General features: G+C 41.1%; 1 protein-coding gene across 2 annotated transcripts; it reads left to right on the plus strand.

Moving 5' to 3' along the window:
- Positions 1–110: 110 nt before the first annotated feature.
- Positions 111–13,457, plus strand: LOC133406793 (transcription factor 7-like 1). 2 transcript variants are annotated; one of them, XM_061684725.1, is made up of 10 exons: positions 111–245; positions 3,830–3,896; positions 4,048–4,325; positions 5,979–8,831; positions 9,351–9,400; positions 9,497–9,604; positions 9,670–9,823; positions 9,918–10,025; positions 10,147–10,204; positions 11,263–13,457. In XM_061684725.1, exons 4-10 carry the CDS (start codon positions 8,808–8,810, stop codon positions 11,511–11,513), a joined length of 753 nt encoding a protein of 250 aa, XP_061540709.1. In that variant the 5' UTR covers positions 111–245; positions 3,830–3,896; positions 4,048–4,325; positions 5,979–8,807; the 3' UTR covers positions 11,514–13,457. The 2 variants fall into 2 exon arrangements, with proteins under 2 accessions (XP_061540709.1, XP_061540710.1); XM_061684726.1 differs by having other exon boundaries at positions 9,354–9,400.
- The last annotated feature ends 272 nt before the right edge of the window (positions 13,458–13,729 follow it).

Consider the following 13,729-nt stretch of genomic DNA (forward strand, 5'->3'; position numbering starts at 1 on the left):
CTATTGTTGGGACCGCCCTAAAATAAGTGAACACACCAATCACACGGCGAATACTGGGGTCACCTTTGTGACGTCACGCATTTCTTTTTTTGGGGGGAGCAAATGAGCTTGAAAGAGCGGCGATTGCTAAGCTAACGAGCGAGCTGGCTAACTAACTGACGGCCAATTTGACTTAAAAGGTGTCCGTTACACCCAAAGGAAAATAAAAATGCAATTTTTTTGTCTTCCGAGACCATCACGATGCGGTGAGTCTTCGCGCAGGGGCTCGGGATATGGGTGCCATTTTGCGAGCAATAATGTTTAAAACGACTGTTCAAAACTTGTTCAAAACAACGGTCACAGCGATTTTAGGTTGAAAAAAAGACAAATATATCCATGACTGTTAATATCATATTATGGGTGGATGTTTTTGCCAAACAGAACACAAATTGGTTCAATTCATCTAACAGCAGAATTACATTTAGACTTATAGTGAAATTGAAACAAATGGTGGTACACTTCTTGTCTTTACCTCAGGTTTCTAATTTTTCTCAAATATTTAGCTGGGCTCCATTTTACATTATTTTGCTGTTAATGGTACAAACCTCTGAAGAAATCAATCAGAGTGAGCATATGCAGAGGTGAGTGGGGTAGCTAAATATTGTACTCAAGTAAGAATACTGTTACTTTAGAAAAATATGAGTCAAGTAAAAGTACAAAGTCGTTCTTCAAATAATTACTTGAGTAAGAGTAAGAAAGTAGCCCAACTACTCAAGCACTGTGTAACTAGTGAGTAACTGCTTATTTATTTTTCAAATCTGAGCATGAACGTCAAATAAAATAAAAATAACTAAATAAAACATTAATGCGCAAATTCAGATATTGCTGGACAACATCACTTGATCTAAAACAATAAATGAAATCTTTATCGAATAAAATCTTTGTAAAATAACAAATTAAGGCAAATTCGGCTCCAAGAAATTATCTTATACTATATTGTTTCCATTTGTTAAACAGCACCGTAGGCTTACCAGAGTTTACAAAAACAGGAACAAGGCTGCTGAGGTTATATGAAGTATACACAGCACTGTTCAAATGCCAGGTTTTTGAGTTGCAAATTAATTTTGATCAAGATAAATCATTTGAAAACTTTTTCCACCATTAATCTACAATTTGTCAAACTCAGCTGACTTTTTTGTGTGTATCTTTTTGAGAGGGGAGGTAAACATTAACAACTGAAATAAACTTGAATGTGATTGACTTGGACTTGATGTTTAACTTGCTGCTGCAACTTATCGCAAGGTGTTTTCTCAAGTTAGAAGTGTGCTGAAATATCCAAGTTTGGGCAGTGAAAAAATGACACTGTATGTTAAAGCTGTTTTTCGTAGTCTGTAATGTAAATACGAGTCGCACGTGGCTGTCATGCCTAGGCTTTACACGGTCAGGATTTTTGGGGCCGATGACCGATCAGCGAGTTTAAAAAAACGATCGCCGATCCGATCACATGATGGAGGAATGTGTCTATTTAAATGACCTGTTCATTTACTGTATATACTTGTGTACTTAATTGCTCAAAACATTATATTTACAATAAATAATGTATCTTTGTTCCTTTATTTATGCTAGTGAGGCATCATGACAGACAGAACAAATGATAAATGGTCTTCTATTAGATGACAGGAAGTACATAAAGTAATTAATATATCAAATTTTTGTGACATTTTTGTTTGTTGGTGTTCCGTGAGATTTCTCCATTGTAAAATATGTTCCTTAGCTCCATAAAGGTTGGAAATCACTGCTCTAGTCACTACATTATAATATGACAGAAATAGTGGGTGCTAACTTACTGTAATTAAATTACGCCACCCACAACGAAATTTTAGAGCATGATTCGATAGAACGGCGGCATGTTTACGTACAACCGTTCATGCTACCACTAACTTGCTAGGCTACATAACATTTTATTGCCTGCTTGTGAGCCGTATTGTATTAAAAGTACGGGAACATACCTCAAGCAAGCCTTAAACGAACATCCTCTCCTGTCCTGAGCACCGGTGACCACCAACACATGTTTTTCCCCATTTTGTCCTTACAAACACACGGCGCGATCCATTATTGTTGTTGTTGCCATGGTAAGTGTATCCGTTCGCGTTTGAGTTGACAATATGAAGCCCAGTGATCGGAAAAAACAGGATGCGGTGGTATCGGAATACATGATTTTTTTCCAGTAGTCTGACTGCAATGGTGAAAGAGATAATTTTTCTTGTAGTCTGATCCGGGCATTACATGTTGTCTGACTCAGGTGTGTTGTCTGTTCCACACCGCCGACATGTTTTTTTTTAAATTACTTTATTGGCCGACAGATATTTACAGGACTACGCAAAAAGACACACGACAAGGCTAAAAATAAACTAGCTTTTGGATTCAAACATACTGTGCACGATGGCGACGCCGAATAAATGTCTTTTGCGGAGATTTGATCGGATCGCAAATTATGACATTAAAGCAGATCGGCATAAAATGCTCATTATCGGCCAATACCAATAAGGCCGATAAAATCGGTGTAAATTCTAGTCACGACTCACTTTGTTTGGCCTGCAAAGCCCAAAACAAGACTTTGTGTGCGGACATATGACCTTATTTTGTGTTTTGATTGGTGATCGTGAGTCAAACATCACTGTGGTAATTACCGTGGCTTGGAGCAACGGCTCACAATCCAGTAGTCGCAAACCAAAGCCTGAAAATAGATTGCGCACACAATTATTAGTAATTGAAAGTAGCTAACGGCATGTAGATTATTGTAGCGGAGTAAAAGTACCGTTTCTTCTTAACACAAATACTCGAGTAAAAGTAAAATGTATGCTTCATCGAAGTTACTCTGACAAGTACAATTCATCCAAAATGTTACTTGAGTAAATGTAACGGAGTAAATGTAGCGCGTTCCTACCCATCTCTGACTATATGTAAATATTTCATGCTGTAAAATTCCTTTTGATGAGGGTTATGCCAAACAGAGCATAGTCTACAGCTTTTGTGTCTGACAACAAATGTCATATTGACTGTACAGTCAGAAACAAAATGTCCGACACGAATAATCGCTGATAAGGGGATAAAACTTCAAAGTTGGTTACATGAGACCAACATTATCAGAGAGATCTTCTGAAAACAATCCCAGTAATAAGTATCATTTTCCTGTGATAGCTATTAAGACACAATTCTTTTAAACTGGTGAAAATGCACCAATTTCCAGCCAACTTCTTAATTCTATGAGAATAGGGGTCAACATTTTAGGTGTGGTTTTTGTTCCAAGTTTTAATGAACCGCTATGAATACTGAAATAAACAAAGTTTTCTACCATATTCTAATTTATTGAGATGTACCTGTACACATTGCGTGATGATAAAAACGGCCAGCTAAAGCTATTTAGCCTGCAGAAACCTGAGGTAAAGGCATGTAAAAAAAAAAAAAAAAAAATCCTTAAAGGTTTTATTGGCCCGCGAACCTAGTGAGGAGAAGCGGCTCAGAAAATGGATGGATGGATGGAAGTTTTATTGGCAAACTGTACTACCATTTGACATGTATTTCCATTTAACGAGACTTAAACAGATTGGTGTGGTGTTGGTATGAAAATTTAATTCCTTGAATCCTTCAATGTTTCCTTCTTCATCTAGATGTGTGTAGAATTGGAAAGATTTCTTATGAGCTAACGCCTGGCAACTTTCTCTATCCTCCTCATCCACCACCACCGAAATCATGAAACTCCTTCTCAAAGGATTCTCTGCAAAATGTCTTCCCTGACACGTCCACACAGAGGGGACATGCGTTTGCTCATGTTTTGTTTTCCCATTAGGACTAGGAGGGATACAGGGCCCCAGGTGTCCACCAAGCCTTATATTAAGAAGCCCCCCAAGTTTGAGGTAATGTACACACAGAATACAATTAATAAAACACATTTGTAAAAACATTCAAAAAGGAAATTCATATATGTACAATTGTAAAACATTTATTTTAAAAAGGCAATTCATAGGAATGTAATGTGAATGTAAAAACATTTTGCCCCACATCCAGGCGAGTGCTCCATTTTGATGAGGAGCGAGAGGACGCCTGGGCCGAATCTGCCACCTGTAAGTCTCCGATCTCAAACGTAGCGGAGATCAGGTCCGCCTTGGGCCCATCATGCAGGCTCCATGTTGACGAGCGGGAGGACGCCAAATCTGACACTCCCAGTTCCAAAATGGACTTGAGGTCCCAGTCGGGCCATTCATGCTGGCTGAAGAAAGGTGGCAAAGGGAGCCCAGGTCCAGAGACTGCAAACACAAATACATAACATCCGTCAGTCCTGAGACGTGAGTCATGAAACGACTTTAAAAATAATCTAATGATAGCCAGTGCAATATTCTGCCTTTACTGAGGTTATACAATACTCAGTTTTGATGAAAACACATTAACGCTTAGTGCCGGCACGGTGGACGACTGGTTAGAGCGTCAGCCTCACAGTTCTGAGGACCGGGGTTCAATCCCCGGCCCCCGCCTGTGTGGAGTTTGCATGTTCTCCCCGTGCTTGCGTGGGTTTTCTCCGGGCACTCCGGTTTCCTCCCACATCCCAAAAACATGCATGAATTGGAGTCTCTAAATTGCCCGTAGGTGTGAATGTGAGTGCGAATGGTTGGTTGTTTGTATGTGTCCTGCGATTTGCTGGCAACCAGTTCAGGGTGTACCCCGCCTGTTGCCCGAAGATAGCTGGGATAGGCTCCAGCACGCCCGCGACCCTTGTGAGGAGAAGCGGCTCAGAAAATGGATGGATGGATGGGTGGGTGGCTTAACTCTTAGTAATAGTCAAGAATTTGAGGAAACGTTGGTACGCAATGTAAAGATTTCAGACCACTTTTCAGTTAAAGGCGAAATTATGGACAGAAAAGTACCAAGGACAATTAGGGCCACAAAGAAAATAGAAGCTGCTGTCATCATATACTACTATGGACTGCATCACACTGACAGATGTTTCTAAAATTGTGGTGACGACATTAACCAGTAGATCACACTGACAGATGTTTCTAAAATTGTGGTGACCCCATTAACCAGTAGATATAGACGAATGACATCGGGATAATATTAGGAACATCTCTGCCATGAACATTTAAATGCATCTCAATAAATGGTAATAAAAATTATTTCATTTTATAAGAAAAAAACATTTTAAAAGTCCAATTATGACCCAATTTCTATATTTAAAAAAATCATTTTGACTGTGTATATTCTAATTTCTTGGTGGTAATTTTGGGATTTTCCCCAAAATGGAGGGGGCCCCTTATAATGCGGGACGCTAAAGCCACGCCAGATGGCAGATGGCGAACACAGCTTTACTAAGACTAGGAGGCAGCGCCGGGCGAGTTACGCCACAATTTGTGAATGGATTGTGGATCCTTTGGCTAACGTGCCTGCTTGCACTGTTGTTCGAGCTTTCGCACAGCAACGAGACTGTCTCGAACCTGCCGTGTTTGATTGAGTACTTGCTCAGCTGTTCATTTCGGATACAGAAGATGAGGACTTTGATGGATTTGTGGATGAGGATTGATCAAAAAATAACGTAAAGTACAACCGAGCTCAGTTTTGTTCCCACTGCCTTTTTAAAAACATTGTTTTAGCGTGCATGCATGCTACCATATGTTTTAAGCCAGCGTATGTTTTACCATGGCAGCGCCCAATAATGCGGTGCGCCTTATGTATGTTTTAAATACAGAAATAGACCCCGTAACTGAGACTGCGCCTTTTAATACGGTGCGCCCTATGGTCGTGAAAATACGGTATTTACTGGTCAGATGCTTTTAACTGGTGCCTACACTGACCCACTTTCTCTTTTTCTTTTTTGCACTAGAAAAACAAAAAAAACAAAAAAAATTAGGTCATTCCGCCCAAAAACATTTGAGAAATTGTTGACTTTTATTGTTCAACTGTATTATAACTTAATGACTATGGGACTCACATAGGTGTCTCTGCAGGTTCAGTCCAAGCGCATTTCGGCATGGATCTGCCTGAGCCGCTCCAATTCCTCGAAGAAAGGGAGCTGCTCAGCCGGCGTCAGTGACTTCCACTGTGGACATCATCAAAGTGTCAGCGCACACATGCATAACACCACCACACAAGCTACGAGGACGTGTTTGTCGCAAACACACTCACCATCTTCCCTGGATTTTATTTACAGCGACACTGTCAAATGTTTTTATATTGGGCCTCCGCTCCTTCATAAAGACCATGATGTATTCCTTGTTCTCCTATTGGGAAACCAAAGCATCAGCATGTCGCCTCTGTGTGGATGTGCCAGGAACGACATTTTGCAGAGAATAGTTACTTTGAGCGGCACGGTAGACAACTGGTTAAGAGCGTCTGCCTCACAGTTCTGAGGACCGGGGTTCAATCCCCGGGCCCGCCTGTGTGGGGTTTGCATGTTCTCCCCATGCCTGCGTGGATTTTCTCTGGGCACTCCGGTTTCCTCCCACATCCCAAAAGCACGCATGGTCGGTTAATTGACGACTCTAAATTGCCCGTAGGTGTGAATGTGTGCGCGAATGGTTGTTTGTTTATGTGTGCCCTGCGATTGGCTGGCAACCAGATTGGGTGTACCTCGCATCCTGCACGATGATAGCTGCGATAGGCTGCAGCCCTCCCGCGACACTTGTGAGGATAAGCGGCTCAGAAAATGGATAGTTACTTTGAATTTGGTGGCAGAGGACAAGGAGGAGGGAGAACTGCGCCAGGCACCAGTTGGTAACAGATTTGCCCTATTCTACAAACACATCAAGACACACGTGTTAAACAACAGGAAGTGTGTGAAGATGAAAACATTCAGGGAGTCATACACATTTTACATATTATATGGCACAAACATGATGTACACAATTGTGTATGTTACTTACATCACTCAACAGGACCTTGGTTGACGCTCGCCATATGTGGCGCACCAGTGACCTGCAAACAACAAATTATTCACCTACTTTTTATTAATTTCTAGTAGTAACATATAACTACAAATCCTCATATAGAACATTAATTGGAAGCACTAAACAAAGTAATCATAGCTGTATATTTTGACTTTTATAACAAGCCTCATATTTGCATGCATGTTCCAAAACGTTTTTGCTTGTGGATTGAAGTTATTTGTTTTAATCATCACATCTCGCTGTTATTCCTCACAAAACATTTGAAACGGTAAAATACGACTCACCATTAAACATGATTTAAGATCAGATAATCCTTTATCCCCCAGAGAGGAAATTTAGGTTACAGGAGCACACAGCATATTATTTATAAAATAAGAAAAATAGTTAGAAATAAAGTTCTGTACAATGACTTTCTTGAATGATTAAGATAAAAACTGAGACTGCCATCAAATTTTAAAGTTTGATTTACACGATAGGAGAGATCTTTTAAGACGACTCCCGTAATACAATTGTAATTTTTCTGTGACAAATATTAAGAAAATTGTCACTCTTTAAAACCGGTGAAATGGCACCAATTTATGGTAAACCTCTTAATGCAAAGTCAATGGGGGTGGGGGGGGGGGGGGGAATTAAAAGGTTGTGTATGTATGTGTTTACATACTGTGTATAGTTGATAACAAAAAAAAATCACGAAATTAGCGTTGGAAGTGACAGAAAATATGAGCCGTAACTTCACAACTGACCTGGCCAACTGTTCGTGCAACATGTAAGACGACCAATTTATTTCAAATTTGGCACAAACAGAGAAACGTAACCAAAAAACGCAACGTATAATTTTGAAAAAACGTTTAGACTTGGGGGGGGGGGGTTGTGTTGTTTTATGGCGGTTGGCAACAAAGCTTAAGGTGCATTACCGCCGCCTACTGTATGTATCTCATGGCAACAAAGTTTAAGGTGCATTACCGCCGCCTACTGTTAAATAAATGTATCACGTATGCCTACTAACTTATTACTCCAAATAAAAACAAAAAGTAACAATTTACACAGATATGTGTAACTATCACTACTTAGCTAGAAGTCCTATGGCGTGTACGCAACACGAGCTGAGTTGAAATACCTTCAAAATATTTGTGGAAATAGTTACATATTACAGCAATTTTTTTGCGTGACAGCCAGTGTCCATAAAAACAGGAAGCCTTATTGTCAGAAATGGGAAAAAAAAAAACAATTATCGCTATTTTGAATTTTTACTGGGAACTCCTCAACCTCATCCAATCGGGATGTATCAGAAGGTAAAAAGTTTTTTTCTTTTTTCCTCCCACATCCCAAAAGCATGCATGAATTGGGAGACTCAGCCCGGCTGGCAACCAGTTCAGGGTGTACCCTGCCTCCTGGCCGATAATAGCTGGGATAGGCTCCAGCACTCCCGCGACCCTAGTGAGGAGAAGCGGCTCAGAAAATGGATGAACCAAAAAGCTATAACGACTGTAAATATTCATCATTTTTTAATATTGTGTAAGTGTATATATTCTTACTTTATTAGTCTAATAAAAATGTGTTTTCTTGGGTTAAACAGACTATTGATACATTCAAATTCAACACGGGCCAGTCGTTAGTTAGAAGCCGCTTCTTTGATCTCTTTGATCATCATGATGACGTACCAAAGGTGTCCCGAGTCCTCACGTGATTGGCTGGTTTCAAGCCTGCCTAAATAGCAATGATCAAGATGACGATGACGTATCAAAGGTGTCCCGAGTCCTCACACGATTGGCTCGTTTCAAGCCAGCCGAAATATTAGCGTTAATAACGGCGATCGAGTTGACCCAAGAGCGCTCCGTCCCGAGGACGACGACCAACGTGGAGTGGGACTTCAATTTCGTCCACGCAGACATGACGACCAGCAGTCGCGAGCAGGTGGGGAGAAGATTCAAGAATAAATCACTTTAAATGCACAGGTTTTCGGTCACAAATTTCCCATTGATTTCTAGACATTTGGGCCGGTTTGCGACATCAAAAGTGACACACAATCCTTAATCTTTATCCGATTCAAAGATATCGTCCGTTTTGATACAGGTGGTGGTTTGAAATTTTTAGTAATAGACCTAGTACATGTGCGTAAACATCAGGATAGAACTAAAATGCAATATAATTCATATGAAAAGTCATCATAAAATGCATAAACGTTGTTATCTTGGTTGTTAACCTGCTTACGTATTTTTAGTCGATTGCTTATTATTATTATTTTTGCATAATCTGTCGTGTGCTCCTGTAACAATCTGCATTTAACTCCTGTTTATTCGATTTAGCGTTTCAAATGTTCTATGAGAAATTACCTAGAGCCAAATGTGAATGAAGGTTAAAGCCGCAAGGAATTATTATAGTTAAATGTTACTAGTAATATTTTTAGCAGATTAATAACTTTTTTTTTTAAAGCAGGTCAGTGGTGACTCGATGGTGGTGAGCCAAATGCCTGTTGCAATTGTGTAGGTAACACACAGGCACACATTTGCATCTTCACACACTTCCTGTTGTCTTACGTGCTTTTGTTGTTGTTTTTCTGTGTGTGTGTGTGTGTATAGCAATGGACAGCTGTTTTATCAGTTGGCCCCAGCCTCCTTCTTTGTCCCTCCTCCTCCTGCACCCCCACCACCACCACCACCACCCAAAACAAGGAGGAACCCCTCAAAGTAAGGATTCTCTGCAAAATGTTCTTTCCTGTTTACTTCCTATGCCTTTGTTTTCCCATGAGAAGAAAGAGGAATAAATGCGCAGAGGAGCCCACCAGGCCTTATATCAAGAAGCCCCCAAATGCCTTCATGCTCTTCATGAAGGAGCAGCGGCCTGTCGTCAAAGCCAAAATAGTTAATAAAGACAGCGCGACGTTGAACAAGGTCCTGGGGAAGATGGTGAGAGTGTTTGCGACACGCACGGCCGTGGCCTCTTCGCTGCGTGGTGTCGTTATTGCATGTGTGTGTGCTGACACTGTGATGATGTCCACAGTGGAAGTCGTTGACGCTGGAAGAGCAGCTTAAATACTTCCAGGAATCGGAGCGGCTCAGCCAGATCCACGCCAGCATGTACCCGGACTGGACCTGCAGAGACAACTACGTGAGTCCCGTAGTCATTTAGTTAAAATACAATTGCGCATGGTAAGGCAACAAATATTTTTCTAATGTTGTTTTTGTGTGCAATGACTCGAAGTGTTTTTTTTTTGTTTTTTTTTGTGCAGGGCAAAAAGAAAAAAAGAATGTGGGGCAGTGCAGCCACCAGGTTAAATGGTCTGACCAGTAAGTCTTCTTAAATATTGTTAGTTCATACAATAAATCGCCCACAGCCCAATTCATAAGCAGTGGCGGTTTTAGCGTGTTTTTAGCTTGGGGGGGGGACTTCTTATGGGGGTCAAGCCCTGTGTCATGGGAGCCCTAGAACCACCACTGTTCATTAGGTACACCTCAAGCTCCAAAATTCTGCCTTTGCAAAGATAATAATGGTCCATTTTGCTTTACATTGTTAGTTATATACAATTTTGGACCTTTACAGTTAATGAAAATCCAAAATCCACCAACAAGAAATAAGTATAGAAGAAACACTACAAATGATGTTTAATATAGAAATGAGGTAATAAATTAGGTTTTTCTATTTAAAAAAATGAACATTTCTGAGGGCTGCACGATTATGGTCAAAATGCTAATCGCAATTATTTACATCAATACTGTAATCACGATTATTAATTACGATTACGCCTCATGTTCGGGAAAACATCTGTATTTGTATTGCATTACTTTAACATGAATTAAAAATAAATGACAAGGTAATAAAAATAATAAACAGTACCCATGAAATTCAAATTCACCAAGGGCTAACTGAATAAATATGCTATTACAGAGTGCAATCACCAAGTGCAACTCAATGGAGGCAAATACAGTTTATGCAGAAAAGGCAAAAGCATTGGGCTTCAAGTTCTGACGTTTGAAAATCCCCATCATTGTTCTGGTTGACCAAAGGTCCGTCGGGGTCGCAAACTGCAAAGTCGTCGACAGTTGTGATTTCCCTTTCTATTTACTCCCAGCATTTTGCACTGCTGTCAGGCCAGCCTCGAGTCAAAAAGGCCGCCACGACGATTGTTCATACTTAAAGCATTACGATAACACGCCAAAAACGTGCTGCAAGGGCCAACTTCAAAATAAAAGCCTCACATATAAACATATAAATACATCGGACGTCAGAGCTGTTTAGGTGTCAAATCAAAACCGAGCATCATGTAACCTTAGTAAAGACATTTTATTTTACTGGATCTCATTAGATTGTGTAGTTTCATTGAAGACTGATGTTGTTTTGTTTGCAGTGTCTGCACCCGAGCTGCCCCACGCGCCGTCCACATGCACCGGCATCCTGCATGAGGGGCACGAGACGGACCTGACCTCTCAGCTGCTGAAGGAGCTGGAAGCACAATCATCCTCGTCGTCCCTCTGCTCCACCGACACGGCGGAGTCGGACACGAAGGAGGCGGCGAGCGCAAGTGCCACGTATGCACCGATGTCCACATACAGCCCCCCCTCCTCACCTTTGGGGTTGACCATCGATCTGGACACATAGGCATTACAGACATTTAATGCGTCTGCTTTTTGTTTTAATTTCCTTATTTACCAAAAAACAAGCTTTGATTCAGTCCCCCCGCCCCCCACCAGCATTATACCTCCTGAGCATCTTCCACAGAAATCATATAAATACATCTATTTTCCTTTGCAAGACAATGTGAAAATAGGTGCTTCCTCTTTTAAGTTATTTGGACTTTCAGCGTGTCCCAATGTAATCTGGTATATATGCAACCTACAGTGGGTACGGAAAGTATTCAGACCCCCTTAAATTTTTTATATTGCAGCCATTTGCTAATTTTTTTCCACATGAATCCCCATATTGACAGACAAAAAAAAAAAGGAATAGTTGAAATTTTTGGGCGGCACGGTGGCCAACTGGTTAGAGCGTCAGCCTCACAGTTCTGAGGACCCGGGTTCAAATCCAGCCCCGCCTGTGTGGAGTTTGCATGTTCTCCCCGTGCCTGCGTGGGTTTTCTCCGGGCACTCCGGTTTCCTCCCACATCCCAAAAACATGCATTAATTGGAGACTCTAAATTGCCCGTAGGCATGACTGTGAGTGCGAATGGTTGTTTGTTTCTATGTGCCCTGCGATTGCCTGGCAACCAGTTCAGGGTGTACCCCGCCTCCTGCCCGATGACAGCTGGGATAGGCTCCGGCATGCCCACGACCCTAGTGAGGAGAAGCGGCTCAGAAAATGGATGGATGGATGAAATTTTTGCAATTCATTAAAAAAGAAAAACTGAAATATCACACAGACATAAGTATTCAGACCCTTTGCTCAGTATTTAGTAGACGCACCCTTTTGAGTTTTTCACACGTGCTTTGGGGATCAGCCATTCCTCCTTGCAGATCCTCTCCAGTTCTGTCAGGTTGGATGGTGAACATTGGTGGGCAGCCATTTTCAGGTCTTTCCAGAGATGCTCAATTGGATTTAAATCAGGGCTCTGGCTGTGCCATTCAAAAACGGTCACAGAGTTGTTCTCTGTGTGCTTAGGGTCATTGTCTTTTTTGAAGGTGAACCTTTGGCCCAGTCTGAGGTTCTGAGCACTCTGGAGAAGGTTTTCGTCCATGATATCCCTGTACTTGGCCGGATTGATTTTTTCTTCATTTGCAACCAGTCTCCCTGTCCCTGCAACTGAAAAACACCGCCACAGCGTGATGCTGCCACCACCATGCTTCACTGTTGGGACTGTATTGGACAGGTGATGAGCAGTGCCTGGTTTTCTCCACACATACCGCTTAGAATTAAGGCCAAAAAGTTCTGTCTTGGTCTTGTCAGACCAGAGAATCTTATTTCTCACCATCTTGGGAGTCCTTCAGGTGTTTTTTTTAGCAAATTCCATGCGGGATTTCATGTGTCTTGCACTGAGGAGAAGCTTCCGTCGGGCCACTCTGCCATAAAGCCCCGACTAGTTGAGGGCTGCAGTGATGCTAGACTCTCAAGAACTTTCTCCCATCTCCTGACTGCATCTCTGGAGCTCAGGCACAGTGATCTTTGGGTTCTTCTTTAACTCTCTCACCAAGGCTCTTCTCCCCCGAATGCTCAGTTTGGCCGGACGGCTAGCTTGAGGAAGGGTTCTGATCGTCCCAAACGTTCCATTTCAGAATTATGGAGGCCATTGTGCTCTTAGGAACCTTATGTGCAGCAGAAATATTTTTGTAACCTTGGCCAGATCTGTGCCTTGCCACAATTCTGTCTCTGAGCTCTTCAGGCAGTTCCTTTGACCTCATGATTCTCATTCGCTCTGACATGCACTGTGAGCTCTAAGGTCTTATACAGACTGGGGTGTGGCTTTCCTAATCAAGTCCAATCAGTATAATCAAACACTGCTGGACTCCAATGAAGGTGTAGAACCATCTCAAGGATGATCAGAAGAAATTGACAAGCACCCGAGTTAAATACATGAGTGTCACAGCAAAGGGTCTGAATAATTATATATATATATATATATATATATATATATATGTGTGTGTGTGTATATATATATATATATATATATATATATATATATATATATATATATATATATATATATATATACATATACAATTTGTTTCTTTTCTTTTACCAATGCCCCTTTTAAACTGAATTGAGAAATAGTTGAACTTTTTTTTTTTTTTACTGGCCTCTGAGTTCAAAAGTAGTTATGTATTAATTTGATGTGTATATTGTATGTAATAACATGAGACAATCATACATTTATATGAGTTCAC

The sequence above is a fragment of the Phycodurus eques genome, chromosome 8 (assembly GCF_024500275.1).
Source record: "Phycodurus eques isolate BA_2022a chromosome 8, UOR_Pequ_1.1, whole genome shotgun sequence".
NCBI lineage: Eukaryota > Metazoa > Chordata > Actinopteri > Syngnathiformes > Syngnathidae > Phycodurus > Phycodurus eques.

What these genes read in the sequence shown, in the direction of transcription:
- LOC133406793 (XM_061684725.1), top strand. Translation starts at nt 8,808, where the DNA reads ATGACGACCAGCAGTCGCGAGCAG. An exon ending in CAAATGCCTGTTGCAATTGT is followed by an intron (nt 9,401 to 9,496) that starts GTAGGTAACACA and finishes GTGTGTGTATAG; the next exon opens with CAATGGACAGCTGTTTTATC. An exon ending in ACAAGGTCCTGGGGAAGATG is followed by an intron (nt 9,824 to 9,917) that starts GTGAGAGTGTTT and finishes TGATGTCCACAG; the next exon opens with TGGAAGTCGTTGACGCTGGA.